The 18,389-nt window shown below is 39.8% G+C and overlaps 1 protein-coding gene across 2 annotated transcripts in view; it reads left to right on the top strand.

Moving 5' to 3' along the window:
• The window catches only part of ANAPC10 (anaphase promoting complex subunit 10), a 225,128-nt gene extending 213,973 nt beyond the window's left edge, over positions 1 to 11,155 (top strand). The window contains exon 5 of one of the 2 annotated variants that reach the window (XM_073892306.1): positions 11,053 to 11,155. In XM_073892306.1, the coding sequence (XP_073748407.1) occupies positions 11,053 to 11,079 (27 nt within the window). In that variant the 3' untranslated portion in view covers positions 11,080 to 11,155. Of the gene's footprint in view, positions 1 to 9,289; positions 9,541 to 11,052 lie in introns of those variants that run through there. The other variant, XM_073892305.1, reaches the window with a different exon arrangement.
• Positions 11,156 to 18,389: the final 7,234 nt, after the last annotated feature.

The raw sequence follows: 18,389 nt of genomic DNA, 5'->3' as shown, positions 1-18,389 counted from the left end.
ATTAGATTATGATCAGTATACCCTAAAATATAATGCATTCTAGAAAGATTTATGTAAAAGTAGTTAATATTTGCAAAAATTTGGGGCTTTAGGACAACTGTCTATGTTTCAACTGTCTAAAGGATTAATTTATGTGAAAGATCTCATTTCCAAATAGTGCCAAATGCAGGAAGTATTACAGAAAGTCAAGACCTCTTTACAATTTTTGTATTGTTCAAGATAATTTAAAAAACATTTCTGGCTTACTGGATTGCTATTTGCACAAAGAGATTATTTTTTTTTAAAAAAGTTCTAAAACAAACTGCGGTTTGGACTTCAGGGCCCCAGTGAACATTCTTCCTCTCTATAGAGACTTTTACACAATAGTCGGTCTGGACCTCGGACCTCAGCAGCGTTTGACTATCAGCTGGGAGTTCATTTAAGAGTTCCTCCTGCAGACCAATCATTCCTTCCACGTTCAGAGCTGGGGCACACTCAGTTGGGGCATGAAAAAGCCAACTAAATTTGGTGTAATTGCAGCAGATTTCTGGAATTCATCTGAATGGAGTGGAGGAGGGGGCAGTAAGGTGTCATGGGAGAGAATTATGCAAAAGTTCAGGGAAGGATAAAATGTGCTGGAAATAAAATGAATAAGCAATGACATCTGGAAATTGATTGAAAAAAGGCCATAACTGAAAGTGCATCTGGGGAAGAGAAAACAGGACCCAGATTGCCACAGATCTGGAAAGATCAGGAGCCTAGAGAAAGTTCTTTTAAAAACAAAACAAACCCCAAAACCCTTATGGCCTGGTGACATGCATTTGGAAGCAAACAAACTTGGGTTGACTTTCTGACCAAGAGATCTCTATCTGTATTTAAGCACGCTTTCTGAGCTATGAAATATGTGCAGAAAGGAAACCCAGAAAAGCCAGAAATTCCAGTGGTAAGGAAAGATGGCACTGCTGTGGCAAAATACAAAAACATGCAGAGTTGAGTGGAGATGGTCTTTGTAACTGATAGGTCATGTATTAGGCAGCAATACGCAAATTTCATTGCCTCTTTGATCACTGCATTTATGTCTCACATTCCACCTGTCTCTTTAATGAAATACTTTGTTGAGTCCTGGGTCACAATATCATCAAGCTGCTCAGATGACACTGGCTTGTGATGTGGCATGAATGTGTTTCTCAATGTATTTATAACATAACATTGAATAATAGCCACATTGGCATTGCTGGTCATAAATCATGCTATCATCGCACTCTCCAATCATGCAGAGCCAATTGTAATGTTCCCTATCCATCTACAGGATGAAGAGAGCCTAGCATTATCCACTGGACCTCAATGTTCTCATTTAAGTCACAGAGGAATGAATGTGTAACACAATCTCAAGATACAAAATGAATCTGTCATATCAAATCTCCGGTGGGGGGATGAGGTGAAGACCACCAGAGCTTCTGGTTAGTGATTCTTGTGGAGACTTGAAACCAGGGCAGAATGCCTTTCCCTGGTGGGATTATGATAGGACTATTCATCAAAAACCCAGTCATGTTACTCAGGAAGCTCACAGATTTCTTCCTGCTATAGTATTTTGGTCTTTTGCTTTCAATATCTCTTCTCTTTAGTTCTTCTGGTCCACTCTGTAATGCTAAGCCTTTAAGTTTGAAGAAGGGACACTATTTTGTAGTATATATTATACTAATCTGTGGAGAAGAGGGTGACAAGGAAGTCATCTATCCATTTTGCCTCTAAAGAGAAACATGACACAATACACAGACACCTCTTGTTATGGACTGAATGCCCTGACTGCCCCCTAACTTCATATATTAAAGTCCTAACCCCCAGTATCTCAGAATGTGACTGTATTTGGAGAAGTAATTAAGTAATTAAAGAAGCAATTATATTAAAATGTGGACATTAGGGTAGGCCCTAATATAACATGTCTGGTGTTCTTACAAGAAGACAAGATTTGGATACACATACACACAGAGGGAAGACCATATGAAGGGGAGACAACAGACATCTGCTACCTAAGGAGAGAGGCCTCAGAAGAAACCAACTGTGCCAACACCTTGATCTTGGTCTTCTAGCCTCCAGAACTGTAAGGTAACGAATTTCTGTTGTTTAAGCCACTCAGCTTGTGGTACTTTGTTATGGCAGCTCTAGCAAATGAATACATCCGCACACGATTTGATGTATTTTTCTGGATAAATAAATATTTTCTTCAAGTTTGAGTGGAGTATTAACCAAATACTGAGTGTTGTGAAGAAAATGAAGAGATAATACCAAATAGCCGCTACAAATTTTCTTCACATAAAATGGACAGACAACCGTGTGAATTCACCCTCCATGATACAAATATTGTCTTCATTAGAGTTTCCATAAAATCAGACCCACAGACTGGGATTGAAGTGTATATAGGCTCTTCGGGAAGTGACAACAGGAAATCACTGTAGAGGAGTAGAGAAGTAAAACAGAAAACTTGGGTTAAAAAGCAGGCTACCATTAAAGGAACTGGGGCTCAATCCCATCAGAGAGCTCTGGGAGAGGGTGTAGAACATGCCTCAGAACTGTTACTCCTGAAAAGTGAGGCAGGTGCAAACAATAAAATAACTAGGAATAAACCGAACCAAAGAGGTAAAAGGTCTATACTCTGAAAACTGTAAAACACAGGTGAAAGAAATTCAAGATGATGCAAAGGAATGGAAAGACGTCCCATGCTCATAGGTTGAAAGGACAAATATTGTTAAAATGTTTATACTACCCAAGCAATCTATGCATTTAATGCACTCCCTGTCAAAATACCAACATTATTTTTTCACAGAACTAGGACACTCAATCCTAAAATGTGTATGGAACCACAAAAGACCTCGAATAGCCAAAGCAATCTTGAAAAAGAAAAACAGAACGTCACAATTCCAGATTTCAAGTTATATTATAAAGTGTTAGTAATTAAAACAGCGTGGTACTGGTATAAAAGGAGACACATAAATCAGTGGAATAGAACAGAAAACCCAGAAATAAACCCACAGTTATATGGTCAATTAATCTTTGACAAAGGAGGAAAGAATATGCAATAGGAAAAAGATAGTCTCTTCAACAAAAATCCTTGAAGAGAGCACAGGCAGTAATCTGTCTGACATCAGCCATAGTAACTTTTTTCTAGATAGGTCCCCTGAGGCAAAGGAAATAAAAGCAAGAATGGACTGCTGGACTACATCAAAATGAAAAGTTTCTGCACAAAGAAAGAAGCAATCAACAAACCTAAAGGTAAGGAGAGGATATTTGCAAATGACATATCTGATAAAAGGTCAGTATCTTAAATATGTAAAGATATATGTAAAATATATAAAGGGTCAGTATCATCAGTATCCAAAATATATAAAGAACTTAAACAATGCAATGCCCCCAAGACAAATAGTCCAATTAAAAAATGGGTAGAAGATGAACAGACATTTCCCCAAAGCAGACATAGAGCTCGTCAATAGACACATGAAAAGATGCTCAACATCACTTATCATCAGGGAGATGCAAATCAAAACTACGGTGGGATATCACCTCACACCTATCAGAATCACTTAAAATCGAAAACACAAGAAACAACAGGTATTGGCAAGGATGTGGAGAAAAAGGAACTGTCTTGCACTGCTGGTGGGAATACGAACTGGTACAGCCACTACGGAAGACAGTGTGGAGGTAGAAGCTGCCAGTAGCTAGCTCTAGCCCCCGATCAGGAGAGCTGGCTTGAGGTTGAAGTAATCAAGAGATGGCACACGGCATACATCCCAGGATGCAGGCTTAAGCGTGGGCTTCATAGCTACGTGAATCCATCAATTCCTTTTGGTTGCTAAAATTATTTGATTCGAACTAAAAGAGGCTCATCTTCTTACCAATGCAAATACTTGTAAGTCGTATATTACTTTCACTTTTCTTTCTTAGATTTTAAGTTTTTTGGATACTAATTCTTTTTTCTAAGTTGTGGTAAAATACACTTAACATAAAATATACTTTTTGTCTTATTAGCTCAGGCTGCTATAATAGAATACCATGGACTGGGTGCCTTAAACAGCAGAAATGTATTTCTACCGTTCTGGAAACTGGGAAGTTTGAGATCAGGGTGCCAGCAAGGTTGGGTTTGGATGAAGACCTTCTTCCTAGTTTACAGATGGCTCCTTTCTTGCTCTGTCCTCAGGTGGCTAAAAGAGCAAGAGACTTTTCTTCTGTCTCTTCTTGTAAGGGCACTAATCCCATTCATGAAGGCTCTGCTCTCGTGACTTAATTAATTCCCCAATGTCCCACCTCCAAATATTATCACATTGGCAATTAGGGCTTCAACACACTCTCTTTGGGAGGACACAAATATTGTATCCACAGCACCATTTTATCCGTTTAAAGTCTTAATAAGTTCCTTCACGTTGTTGGGCAACCATCACCACTATTCATCTGCAGAACTTTTTCATCACCCCAACCAGAAACTCTGTGCCTATTAAACAATAATCTCCATTATCCCTTTCCCTGGCCTCTGTTAACCACTGTACTACTTTCTGTCTCCATGAATTTGCTTCTTCTAGATACCTCGTAAGAGTGGAATCGTACAATATGCGTTCTTTTACACACAGCTGATTTCACTCAGCATAATGTTTTCAAGAGTCATCCGTGTTGTAACACATGTCAGAATTTCATTCCTTTTTCAGGCTGGCGGATATTCCATCGTATGTATCTATTACATTTTCTTCATCTGTTTATTTGTCGATGGACAGTTGGGTTATTTCCACCTTTTGGCTATTGTGAATAATGCCCCTGTGAACATGGGTGTAGAAGCATATTCTGCCAGCAGGAGCTCAGATCAGTCCTGAGGTGTCATGAGGCAGTATAAGGCTCTGGACTCTGTGGAGAGGGCCTGGATCCCACAGCTGCAACATTGGCTAAGAGCCCCAATTTCTTACCGTCTCTTATTCCCGCCTTATCCCCTTCAAAGTGAATTAAATAAATTAATCCTGGAGTCAGACTGCTCTGTATGATTCCTACCTCTGGCACTTAATAGCTTGCTATTTATTGATTTATTTTCTTCCACGTTTTTATTTAAATTCCTGTTAGTTAACATACAGCATCATATTAGTTGCAGGTGTAGAATTTAGTGATTCAGCACTTTCGTACATCACCCACTGCTCCTCACAATAAGTGCACTCTTAATCCCCATCACCCATTTAGCCCATCCCTCATCCACCTCCCCTCTGGTAACCATCAGTTTGTTCTCTAGAGTGAAGAGTCTGTTTCTTGGTTTGCCTCTCTCTCTTTTCTCCCCCTATGTTCATTTATTTTGTTTCCTAAATTTCACATATGAGTGAAATCGTATGATCTTTGTCTTTCTCTGGCTGACTTATTTTGCTTAGCATAATACCTTCTAGTTCCATACACGTCATTGCCAATGGCAAGAGTTCATTCTTTTTCATGGCTGAGTAATATTCCACTGTATATACATACCACATGTTCTTTATCCAGTCATCAGTTGACAGACATTTTGCCACTTACTAGCTTTTAACCTTTGCCTAGTTATTTAACACTCACAATTATACCTATTAATAATTATTATAATATCTACAAATATGATAGCCGCGATTATGAATCCACACAGTGATAATAAGGCCTTAGAACCATATGTGTATTCCAACCAATTGTTATAGTATTAAACGGTGGTGTGTCAATTAGGATTCTTTGCAAGCACTAAAATCCACCTCTGAGGAACATAAACAAAACAAAACAGAGCAAAACAAAAGGACATTTATTTGAAAGCTATCCAAGACTTCACCAAACTTATGGGGAAACAGATCTGGAAAAAGGAATATCTCGTCATTAGGGGGCTTCTCCTGGAGTGACAGAACCCAGCTATTTCATCTCTCCTTGAGTTATTCCCCTCAAGAGTCCAAGTTTCAGGAGAGGGAGTCTGATAGAGCTGACCGTATGCCAACTCATCCATTGGCTGGGATCAGGCCAGGGGTGAGTGGGGAAAGGAGTGGTCAGGAAAGAGGGAGGGCTCAGCAGTAAGAGAAAGGATGTTCCAGGAACCCTATGACTTCTGAAGACCAACTCAGGGCATCTGAATTTACCATCCCACTAAGATGGCACACAGTGGGTGAGTTGTAATCCCCCAAAGGAAATTAGAGTGCCTCTTGGACTTACCATTTAATTTTTTTCACACACACCCTAAAATAGGAGAATGAAAACTCTTGAATTAGAGTAGTGCTTCTCAAATTCTAATGTACATGTGAATCACCTGGGGATCTTGTTAAAATACAGATTCTGATTCAGTAGATCTGAGGCAAGCCTGAGATTTTGCATCTAACAGACTCGCAGGTGATGCCTTTGGTGCTGACTTATGAACAACATTGTGAGAACGAGGCATTAGAAAATTGTGTGTGTGAGCAATGGTTTGATACTCATAATCATCTTTTTATTTTTTTATGTTATACATAATTCAAAATTTTACATTTCTTTTATTGAGATACAACTCACATACTATAGAACTCATCTGTTTATAGTGTACAGCTCAATGGCTTATAGTGTATTCACAAGGTTGGGTGAACACCACCACCATCTAATTTCAGAACATTTTCATCATCCCCAAAAGAATTCCCCCATTAGTAGTCATTCACCGCTTCTTCCTTTCCTCAGCCCCTGGCATCCACCAAACTACCCTCTGTCTCCATGGAGTTGCCTATTCTGGACATTTCGTATAAATGAAATCATATAATGTGTCACCCTGGCTGCTTTAGCTTAGCATAATGTTTCCCAGGTTCGTCCATCCAGGGTAAGCCTGAGACTTCATACCTTTTTATGGCTGAACAATATTCCATTGAATGGACAGCCCACCTTTTGTTTATCCTCTCATCAGCCTAGGGACATGTGGGGTTATTTCCATTCTTTCCACTATTATGAATAGTGATATTGTGCACATTTGTATGCGTATTTATGTGTTTACATACTTTGGCTCTCTTGGGAATATATCTAAGAATGAAACTCTATGTTTAACTTTTTGAGGAAGGGTCAAACTTTTTCTCATAGAGGCTGCATCTTTTACACACCCACCAACAATGTCTGAGGGCTTTCATATCTTCATCAACACTTGTTACTATCAGTCTTTGATCACTCATTCTAGTGAGTAGAAAGTGGTATCTTATTGTGGTTTTTATTTGCATTTCTCTAATGACTAATTATGGTAGCATCTTTTCATGTGCTTATTGGCAATTTATATATTTCCTTTGGAGAAATATTTATTCAAATCTTTTGTCCACTTTTAATGGTGTTGTCTTTTTATTATTTAGTTGTAAGAATTCTTTAAGTCTTCTGGAGACCATTTGTTCAAAAGACCATTCTTATCCCCATTGAATGGTGTTGGCACCCTTGTCTAAATCAACTGACCATAGATGTGTGGGTTTATTTCTGGACCCTCAATTCTATACCATTGATTTATATGTCTATCCTTATGCTAGTACCACACAGTCTTAATTACTGTTGCTTTATAGTAAATTTGAAATTGGGAAATGTGAGTTGTCCAACTTGGTTCCTCAATAAGCTATTTTGGCTATCCTGAGTCCTTTGCATTTCCATGACTTTTAGAATCAGCTGGTTAGGGGCGCCTGGGTGGCTCAGTTGGTTAGGCGACTGCCTTCGGCTCAGGTCATGATCCTGGAGTCCCGGGATCGAGTCCCACAACGGGCTCCCTGCTCAGCAGGGAGTCTGCTTCTCTCTCTGACCCTCTTCCCTCTCGTGCTCTGTATCTCTCATTCTCTCTCTCTCAAATAAATAAATAAAATCTTTAAAAAAAAAAAAATAGAATCAGCTGGTTAATTTCATCAAAAAAGGAAACATTCTTGAGTTTAGTTTTCTCTTCTTAGGGTGGAAGAGTAGGTTATTAATTTGAGATTGTCTTTCTTTTTTTTTAAGATTTATTTATTTATTTGAGAAAGAGAGAGAAAGCATGAGCAGGAGGGGAGAGGCAGAGGGAGAAGCAGGGAGTCTGACGTGGAGCTCAATCCAGGGACTCCTGGATCATGACCCGAGCCAAAGGCAGATGCTTAACTGACTGAGCCACCCAGGCACCCCTGAGACCATTTGTCTTAATATAGGCATTTTATAGCTATAAACTTCCCTCTAAGCACTACTTTAACTGCATCTCATAAGTATGTTGTGGTTTATTTATTTATTAAAGATTTCATTTATTTGTCAGAGAGGGAGAGAGAGCACAAGAAGCTGGCAGAGGGAGAAGCAGGCTCCCCGCTGAGCAAGGAGCCCGATGCGGGACTTGATCCCAGGATTCAGATCATGACCTGAGCTGAAGGCAGACGCTTAACTGACTGAGCCACCCAGGCATCCCTGTGTTTTAGGTTTATTCATCTCTAAGCATTTTCTGATTTTCCTGTGCTTTCTTCTTTGAAGCATTGTTTTTTAAGAAGGTGTTGTTTAATTTTCACATGTTTGTGACTTTTTCAAATTTCCTTCTGTTATTGATTTCTAATTTTATTCTATTGCCCTCAGAGAACATACTTGGCATGATTTTGGTCTTTTTAAATTTATGGATATTTGTATCAGTAAAAACACATGATCTAGCCTGGACAATATCTCATGCACACTTGAAAAGAATGTGCATTCTCCTGTTCTTGGGTAGAGTGTTTTCTCCATTAGGTGTGGTTGGCTTAGAATGCTTTTCAAATTTTCTATTTAATTATTAATTTCTTTTTGTCTCTTGTTCTATCTATTATTGAAAGTGGAGTATTTGAAGTCTCCAACTATTATTGTTGAACTGTCTATTTCTCCCTTCAATCTTGTCAGTTGTTGCTTCATGTTTTTTGGCACTCTGTTGTTAGCTGCAGTTGTCTTTTAAATCAGAGAGGAGGGAAAAAATGAATTATAAACAAAATTTCATTTATTCTGTCTTTTATTTTTATCCATGTGTTTGCCTTTACTGGCCCTCATTTTTCTTTATATAGATTTGAGTTACTGTCTAGTGCCCCTTCATTTCACCCAGAAGGACTCTCTTTAATATTATTTGTAGGGCAGGGCGCCTGGGTGGCTCAGTTGGTTAAGCGACTGCCTTCGGCTCAGGTCATGATCCCGGAGTCCTGGGATCGAGTCCCACATCGGGCTCCCGGCTCAGCGGGGAGCCTGCTTCTCCCTCTGACCTTCTCCCCTCTCATGCTGTTTCTCTCTCTCTCTCTCTCTCTCAAATAAATAAATAAAATCTTTAAAAAAATATTTTTTGTAGGGCAGGTCTCAGGTTCACTTATTGGCTTCTTATTTAATTTTTTTTCAGAAAGAAGATGATGTAACCATCGGAGTGGGTATGAAATCTTTAGAGATAACTGACAAAATGATAAAACAATAATTAGTCATTGTTACAAAAAATATTTTGCTTTCTTTGGAAATACTGTAGTTCTTTTATTTTGAACCAGTTCTATAGGTTCCCTTGTTTCTAAAACTGAAAAAAAAATTCTTTTCTGTAAGAGTGATGGAAAAACCCTCCCTGAATGTAGCAATGCTAAAAATTAAATTATGAAAAGCACTTCAGTCTTCAATTATGAAATAAATTCTTTGTGAAATCAAATCGAAGTCTGTAAACAATGGTGTTTGTTTAAAAAAAACTGAACAAATAATGGCAAGTTTGGATAAAGGCACAGAACATAATTCTTGAATATTGAGTGGTAGGATTGTCTTTCATAACTCCTTCCAAAGTGTTTTATACATATTAATTTAAACCTCACAAGTATTCACTGGTAGATCATTTATCCACAAGTGTTTGCCAGTAGATCGTTTGTCCCAGAGATAGAGGATGGAATTGAAGATACAACTAAGTCTGAAATCATAATTTTCTTACCAGAAGCAAATGTTATTTCTCTCAGAATAGCCCTGGACCTTTAAAGAGAGCTAGTAGGCATCTGCCTAATAGCATTTGCATTTAATCATGGACAAAGAAGAATCTAAAATAGGCCTTGGCAAATGGCAAGTGTATTTAGTGGCCTTGCACCATAGAAACATGTCAATTTGCAATGTACAGTAATCCCACACTATTTCTGATCTTGCCCATCACAGACTCTCTGGTTTCCTTGGCCAGGTAGGCAGGGAGGCAAGTTCCCTCCTTCAAGTCACTGAGGAACTGATTGCTGTCATAACACATCTGTTGATATCATTTGGGCCAAGCAAGCATTGTCGATCTTGCTCAAGAATAGTACTTTGCTCAAAGCCCTTCTGGAGAGTTCCTTCCCAACATGACTCATCAGGAAGTTTTCTCAGAAACTTAGTGGCTATCTGTGAGGTCCAGCCACTAATGATCTACCTTCCTATTCAGGCAGGATATTTTCCCTTCGCCAACTAAAGAAATTCTTTTTATAAAGAGTCCTCCTGCTGAGCTTTTGGAGGATTAAGTGCCTAGTTGAGTGCCCTCCACCAGGGAAAGCTGGAATGGATTTGGTTTATTTCTTAACTCTGTGGAATCCATTTTGAAAAACTATCAACCAAAGCAGATTCACAGAATGATTCCCATAGGGTATTTGTGGATCTCACCCAAAGTTCTGAAGGCTTGACCTCAAGTCTTACCTATCTTGAATGTGATGCATTGAACAGGGAAGAGAAAAACGACCCATTTCGATGAATCTTGATACTTTATGAAAAGCAGGTCTAATGCTAACCCAATATGATTTTTCAAGGGAAGTCTTTTTGCTAAAGGAGCTGTTTTTCTCAAGGTCTCTCCATGTAGCAGGTTACCTGAGGTCTAGTTTATTTACTTCTTCCACTAGGTGGCAGGACTTTTAAGCAATGTTGCAAATGTGTCCCAGAAAGTTCTCTTGGAACAGAGAAGTTAGAATTGTCAACATTTGATGCAGGTCAAGAAGTTTAACTGGATTATGCCTCTGGGTTTCTATGATCACCTTGCTCTACATTCCTCCCTGTAATGCAGTTTATTTTTCCAGACAATGCATTATGAACGTGTTTTTGCTTTTGGCATGATGTCTCTGTTGCAGAAATTATTTTAATCACAGATCTTTGACTGAAACATCTGTGGTTTCTTGTTTTCAACAGGGAAGAGGAGTGCACTCTGGACTCTGAAATGACAAAGGATAGAATCTCTCATTTCCATCTAAAATGTCAAGGGCAGAGGATGGAGTGTTGGTGCCAGTGGGAGAAGGTTGGAGTGTTTGGGCCTGAATAGAATGAAAATACATAGAAGGAAATAAAAGCCATGATATTTAAGATGTGGCAAACACTACAAATGTAAGGGAAAGCCAAACTGCTTCTATGAATTAGTACTGTGGATTATTGGGTTCAAATTATGTTTTGCTTAAATTTCGTCACTGAATCATGGCCCCTTTGGCCCATGATTCGGTGTGAGTGGCATTTGGGGCGATCCTGGCTAATTGAGAAATTAGTCAAGATACTTTAGAAATCATGTCATCAAATACAAGTGAAAAATGTTTTCCCAGCTATCTGAAAATAAACGGGTGAAAAATGAAAAGGTCAAATTGCCATAAACCCTTTGGCTTTTGTGGGCAGTTGTGAATAGCATCACTCACTCTCAGATAACTGGAGCTTGAGTTACATGAAATAAGCCTTTGGAATTAAGTTGATGGGTGGTCTTTATTTTAGTTTGTTACTCTGGCACTTGGGTACCAATGCTTAATATTCATGATTAAGTCCAAGGAGGAAAATGCTTGAAATTACACCCTTCTTTTGTGTTTGGAGAAGAATCTCGTCTCAGACAAACTTCTCATCTCACCAACATATTTTAACCTTCCTCAATGGTGCAGGGGTAGAGTTCCAAGTACCATTAAATGTTTACCTTTGGTTCACTTGCCATAGAATGTGACAGGTTTACAGATGTGTTTCCAATACAAAGACAAGGAACCTGTTTCTCTCTTTCTCTCCCCTGCAACACAAAACCTCACGAAAGCCTATATACTGCAGAGACAGCTGTTGGCAAAGTTCAGGCATAGCAACTCCCCCAAACATGTCATCTATTGTCTCCTTGGCTGCTCTGTGAAGGTCTGGCTCTCACAGAAAAGTGCCCTTTTTTATAAACACCTCCCATGAAGACAGGCAAAGGTGTAAGATGTGCCTGTCAGGGTGAGTGATGGGTGCAGTAGGAACCAGTACATGGTGGGGCGGGAGCGGGGGGGGGGGGGCGGTTGGTGGTGAGTTGAAACCCGAGCTCTTCTAATCCCTTGGAGCAGGACACCTGGGAGATCCTCCTGCCACTTCCCCCTCACAGGCCCTGTTTTTTTCAGATCTGGGAGGGTGGAGAGAAGTCAATAAGTAGTGTGTGTATGTGGAGGGGGGGATGGGATGAAGAGATGTTTGAGGAGTTTAATCCCAGTCAGTGAATTTCAAAAAGCCTCTCATGAGTACAAACAAAGCTATCATGGGTGGTTCTTGGATTTTCACTTTGGTGGCCCTTACACTCTACAGGGCCTGCCTTTGACCCACTGCCCCGCCAGCCAGGCTTCTTTTTCCTCTTGAAATTCTGAGGTCGAGGCCAGGGTGAGGTAGGGAAATATTTGAAAAGAACGACACTGTGAAATCTCCTTAGTCTGCTGCTCACCCCCGTCCTTCCGTGACTTTTGAAACATTGGTTGGATCTTCCACAAGGGTGATCGATCACACATTGGTTTTCAGAATTGTAAAATGAGAATATTCTTTTCTTCTTTATTTTGAATTTATGTTAGTACCCATCAAATCCAATAGTTTGTGCCTGATAGTTTAAATAACGTGTTATAATTGCATGACTCTGTAATGAGGTTTGTCTTGAGAAAGGAAACTTAACTTAGATACCAGTAATAACCTGAGTTTTTTCTAAGAGACAAAGCACTATATAAACAAGCTCATATGTTGTAAAGGAAAAGCTTTGGAACTAGGCACATTTGGTTTAGATTTCTAATTCAGCATTTATTACATACAAATGACCTCAGACAAGTTATTATACTTCTTTGTGCCTTAGTTTTCTCCCTCTGTAAGATAGGGATATACTATCTCTCTGTCAGTGCTGGGACTGGGTGAGTGCATAATAGTCAATGGGGAGCACTCATTCTGATGAAGAGTGTGGGCTCAGTGCATGCTAACTCCTTCCTTCAACCATTCACAACAGAACCTGTTTAAAAACAAGGATTAATCATGAAGCAGCGCCTCTAAAATGTTATCTTCTTGGTTGAATTTTAATCATAGGAGCAAAGGTTTCCCTGGTCTTATTTGAGTTTTCTGCTGTTTTCCCTCTCCTGGAAGAAACTCTAGGTACAAGAAGGGCGGTTAAAGACAATGTTGGGTGGATGGGAAATGAATACAACTCGAGTGGTGTCCTAATCAGGAAGATTTTTTTTTTTCCTTCTGGTCAAGGAATTTTCATTTGCCCCTATTTATACCCATCTCAAGAGACAAAAGCATGTATGTGCCTTTCTCCAGCCATGTGACACCACTTTTGAAGATATTGATGTATTCTTGCCAGTTTGATAGAAATCTAATTCCAGGGATAATCAAATAAGAATATTAGAACTAGAAGAAACTATCCTTATTAAAACAGAATGTCGGAGGACTTAAAAGGAGTTTGAGAACCTGGAGATGCCATACAGAGAGTTCACAGCAGAGCAAGGCTTGAGATCCAGATTATTTGATTTTTTGATCCAAAACCCTATATTTCCGAAAGGGTGTTTCATCGTAAGTGGTTGTGCATTTCTTCTCTCAGCTGCTACTCTTGGTTGATGAGAAAGATGAAAGCCAACATTAAAAATGTGGGCTTTTTTGCTTGTCTTCATACAATCCTTTATTGACTTGAAAGAGAGGAGGCAGATGGATTCAAGGTGGAAAAAAGGAAAGACTCAAGAACGGCTTTTCCAGGCTGCAATCACCACAGAAATTTCTGTTTGGGACAAATATTAGAATGTTGAATCTTGAGCTTGCCATTTATTCTGTCAATTAATTAAGCACAGACTCACGGATTTGAGGAGCATCTAACTAATATAATTTGTGGGCAGTCAGAAGGCATATTTATTAAAGATGTATAAGGAACTATCTCATATGGGTTTGTTTTGATTATTGTATGAAACTAAATCATAGTGAGATTTCTCAGGCTTTACAACTATGCATTAAAAAATTAACAACCAGTCTCTGGCCAAAATCTTCTCTCTAACCTGTGTTCCATATCTCGTTCCAAGAGCAGCATACTCGGCCGAGCATACCGGATGGGACATCTGCAGCAAGGACTGGAAAGGAGAATTTTGCCCTGAGTCTGAAGGTGTTATTTTTCCCATGGTTTGATTTGCCTGGCATTCTTTGCCTGGCATTTTTTCCTTTTCCCTTGCAAGGAAAGGGAGAAATGAGGAGTGTTAGTTGCTGACGAAGTCAAGAGGGCGCTGAGGCTGGCTGGGTTTATTACTTTTGGCCGATAAATGGTGTGATGCGGTTTTACTTCCTACTTGTAGAGCCTTTCTAGAAACCTGGGCCCTGTTCTTCAGTGAGTCCTCCTTGTCAGCTTATATATATTAAAAGAGAGAGAATGAAAGTCCAAAAGAAGGAACGGGATTTTAAAAAGCAGTTCCTTCAAGAGAACAGAGAACCCCATGGGAAAGCAATGGCATCAGAAGGGATAGGGCAGAAGATGATTATCAGCATGTAAAACGTGTCTGTCCTTCCAGTTTAGAATTTGTGGAATTTGCATGCATCACGTCTCTCTCATAACCCACTGGAGGTACTACCAATGATAACAATAACATCAGAGATGACATGTGTGTGGCCCATCCCAGTTTATCAATGACTTGTTTGCACATACTATTTCATTCATTTATTTATTTATTTATTTATTTATTTATTTATTTATTTATTTATTTTAAGATTTTATTTATTTATTTGAGAGAGAGAGAATGAGAGATAGAGAGCACGAGACAGAAGAGGGTCAGAGGGAGAAGCAGACTCCCTGCTGAGCAGGGAGCCCGATGTGGAACTCGATCCCGGGACTCCAGGATCATGACCTGAGCCGAAGGCAGTCGCTTAACCAACTGAGCCACCCAGGCGCCCCCATACTATTTCATTTAAATAATGAAGGTATGGAACACAAAGCAAACTTTTGGAGTATTCATATTAAAACCCCCCAGGGTGCGGGGCACAGAGTGGGGGCGCTGGGCCTGGCATCTAGATATCTGGTTTTGGTTCTGCTCTGTCATCAAAGCCTTGAATACAGCATAAGCCCTCCGGCCTCTTTTGTCATCTTTAATGCAATAAAATTATATGAGATGATCTCTAAGAATCTTCCCGGCACCAACAGTCTAAGTCTATGATCCATCTCCCTTGATGGGGAGAAATTTTCATCTTAGACAAGGCATCATTTGAGTGTTGAAAGGCTATCTCTGGAGCGCCTGGGTGGCTCAGTCAGTTGAGTGCCCGACTCTTGATCTCAGCTCAGGTCTTGATCTCAGGGTGGTGAGTTCAAGCCCAGTGTTGGAGCCTACTGAGGAAAAAAAAAAGAAAGAAAGAAAGAAAGAAAGAAAGACTGTCTCTGCTCTTGGAGGAAGCTCTGTATGGCAGCCAGCAGTTTGCTCAGAGGTTTACAGTTGGTTTACAAAACCATTATCTTTTCAAGCATGCAGCTAGCTAAAAAAATACTGCTTTCATCACCACAATTTCTATTTTGAAACAGAAAATTCTCCTTGAAAAGATTTAAATGGGAGTGTGTACTGCACATATTGTGTAACTACCCCACGGTGTAACAAGTCTAACAAAAACAAGGATCACTTATTGGATGCCATAAGCCAAGTCTTCTTGAATGTAATTCTAAGCCAGGAATATCTTCAATCTGCGCACATAAATACTTATGTTACTTAAAAAGAAGTTTCTACATGGCCAGGCAAATATAGGAAAATGAAGAGCATGTGTGCATACAGGAAAGGACAAGCTAGCTGTGTTTCAGCAGTGATCTGGAGTGTGTGTGTGTGTGTGTGTGTGTGTGTGTGTGTGTGTGTGTGTGTGTATGAGAGAGAGAGAGAGGAAGAGAGAGAGAATTAGGGAAGGTGGCAATGATTAAAAGAACAAGTGTTGTAAATTCAGAGTTAAAAAATAAAATCATGGGGACGCCTGGGTGGCTCAGTCGGTTAAGCATTTGCCTTCGGCTCAGGTCATGATCCCAGGGTCCTGGGATTGAGTCCCGCATCGGGCTCCCTGCTCAGCAGGGAGTCTGCTTCTCCCTCTGCCTGCCACTCCCCCTGCTTGTGCGTGCTCTCTCTCTCTCTGACAAATAAATAAATAAAATCTTAAAGAAATAATAAAATCATAGGAATCTTGCGTCTTTAACTTGGGACATAAGATTCTACTACATACTTGTTCATTTTACACATTCCTTGAAAGGTGATCTTAAAACCAACAGGAGCAAATTTAAAGTAGCATGGGAGAAAGGGGAAAATTCAGTGAGAATATTGTCTTTTATAGACTATCAGTTTCTGGGGTTTGAGTTTTTAGGTATATTTCTCCTTAGTTTCAAGAAAACTTTGTAGCTTGCCATTGGGAGCTATATCTTCTCCCAATGCCAACTATGTGCTTTTGTTTTTAGTAGCTTTTTATTATTTATTTTAAGGATTCTGTTTCATAAACAAACATTTAAAAAATAAACTTATTGGGGCACCTGGGTGGCTCAGTGGGTTGAATGTCCGACTCTTGATGTCAGCTCAGGTCATAATCTCAGGGTCCTAGGATCGAGCCCCACATCAGGCTCCACACTCAGGGGGGAGTCTGCCTGAAGAATCTCTCCCTCTGCCCCTCCCCACCCTGTGCACGCACGTGTGCTCTCTCTCTCTCCCTCTCTCTCTAAAATAAATCAATAAATCTTAAAAAAATAAAAAATAAATCTATTATTTTGGAGTAGTTTTAGAATTGTGGAAAAGTTGCCAAGATCATTGAAGAGTTTCTAAACATCTGTCACCCTGTTTCCCCAGTGTTAATATCTACACTGCGATGCACATTAGACAAAACTAAGAAATCGATATTGGTATGTTGCTATTAACTGAAATCCAGACTTTGTATAGATTTTACCTGTTTTTCCACTCATGTTCTTTTCCTGTTTCAGAATGCTATCCAGAATACCACATTGCATTTTGCTGGCTATGTGTTCTATGGGCAAGCAGAAGGGTCCACAAATTCCTTTAAGAGGCATTGCCTTTTTTCTAGAGTTCCCTTACATATTGTTCTAGGGGTAGTGTTGCACGGTGCTTAGCTAGCTTCTGCGTTTCTGACCAAGCACCGATTTGCCTCCAACATGCCGTTGGCTGGTCCTCCTTGAGGTGCCACTTGCAGGTCTCTGTCAGGGCATGCACTCATCCGGCCGTACTGCTACCTCACTCACAGGTTATGGGAGTCATTGAGCATCAAAGCTGTGTGTCAGGCAGAGAAGCAATGCTGAACATTCAGGCAGTGCAGCGTGCTTCACATGGGTTTGGTGGTATCGAGTAAAGGAGTCTTGAGGCCTTTGTTTATAGCTAGTGTAGCTAGACCCTAAAACCGTAAGCCCCATGAAGCAAGGGATTGGTTCTTTTTGGGTCACTAGTGTCTTTCCAGGTCTACCTGGTACCTATACCAAAGTAGGCTCTTAATAATATTTGTTGAATGAATGAATGAATGAATGCATAAGAAGGTGAGAAGCTGCAGGGCTGTAGGAACACCAGCAGAGACAGGGAACACCATGGTTGGCAAAGGAAGGGCATTTGGCTCTCTCCCTCCCCACCCAGGCGGCCTTGGCAGTGGGGAGGAAGGAATCCTCCCCATGGGGGGCAGTTTGGAGTTCTTCAGCTGTTCTTAGTTGGAAGGCTCACTTCACTACATCACACCTGGCTATATTTCAAAGATTAATGAACAGCATCTTGTCAGATTTAATATATTGCACTTGGGGAGTTTACTTTGACGATGTAATCATAAATTCCCTGAGCTGCGAATTACACCTTAAGGACTTAAATGAAGTTCTAGTGAGAACCAAAGAAACAGGAATCACTGTAAAATGTAAAAAGTGCCAGTTTTGAGAGAAAACTGTAAATTTTCTAGGACATTAGGTTTCAAAAGAAGGATTACACACAGACTAAACAAAGTAGAAGTCATAAAAATTTAAAGACACCACAAAACATAACAAAAATAAGATCCTTTTAGTTATGACAGAATTCTAAAGGAAACTCACACCAAATTATGCCACCCAAGCAGAGCCATTAATTAACCTAATGAGAAAATATGTTCCATTTCCACGGCCAAAGCATGTCAGGAAGTCTTTGACATTTTAAAATAGGAAAGAAAGAAAGAGAGAAAGAAAGGAGGAGAGAGAGAGAGGGAGAAAGAAAGAAAGAAAAAGAAAGAAAGAGAAAGAAAGAAAGAAAGAAAGAAAGAAAGAAAGAAAGAAAGAAAGA

The sequence above is a fragment of the Callorhinus ursinus genome, unplaced genomic scaffold (genome assembly GCF_003265705.2).
Source record: "Callorhinus ursinus isolate GAN/ISIS: 27379988/994484 unplaced genomic scaffold, GSC_fseal_2.0 scaffold4, whole genome shotgun sequence".
NCBI lineage: Eukaryota > Metazoa > Chordata > Mammalia > Carnivora > Otariidae > Callorhinus > Callorhinus ursinus.
This window is presented reverse-complemented; position numbering and strand designations above follow the sequence as displayed.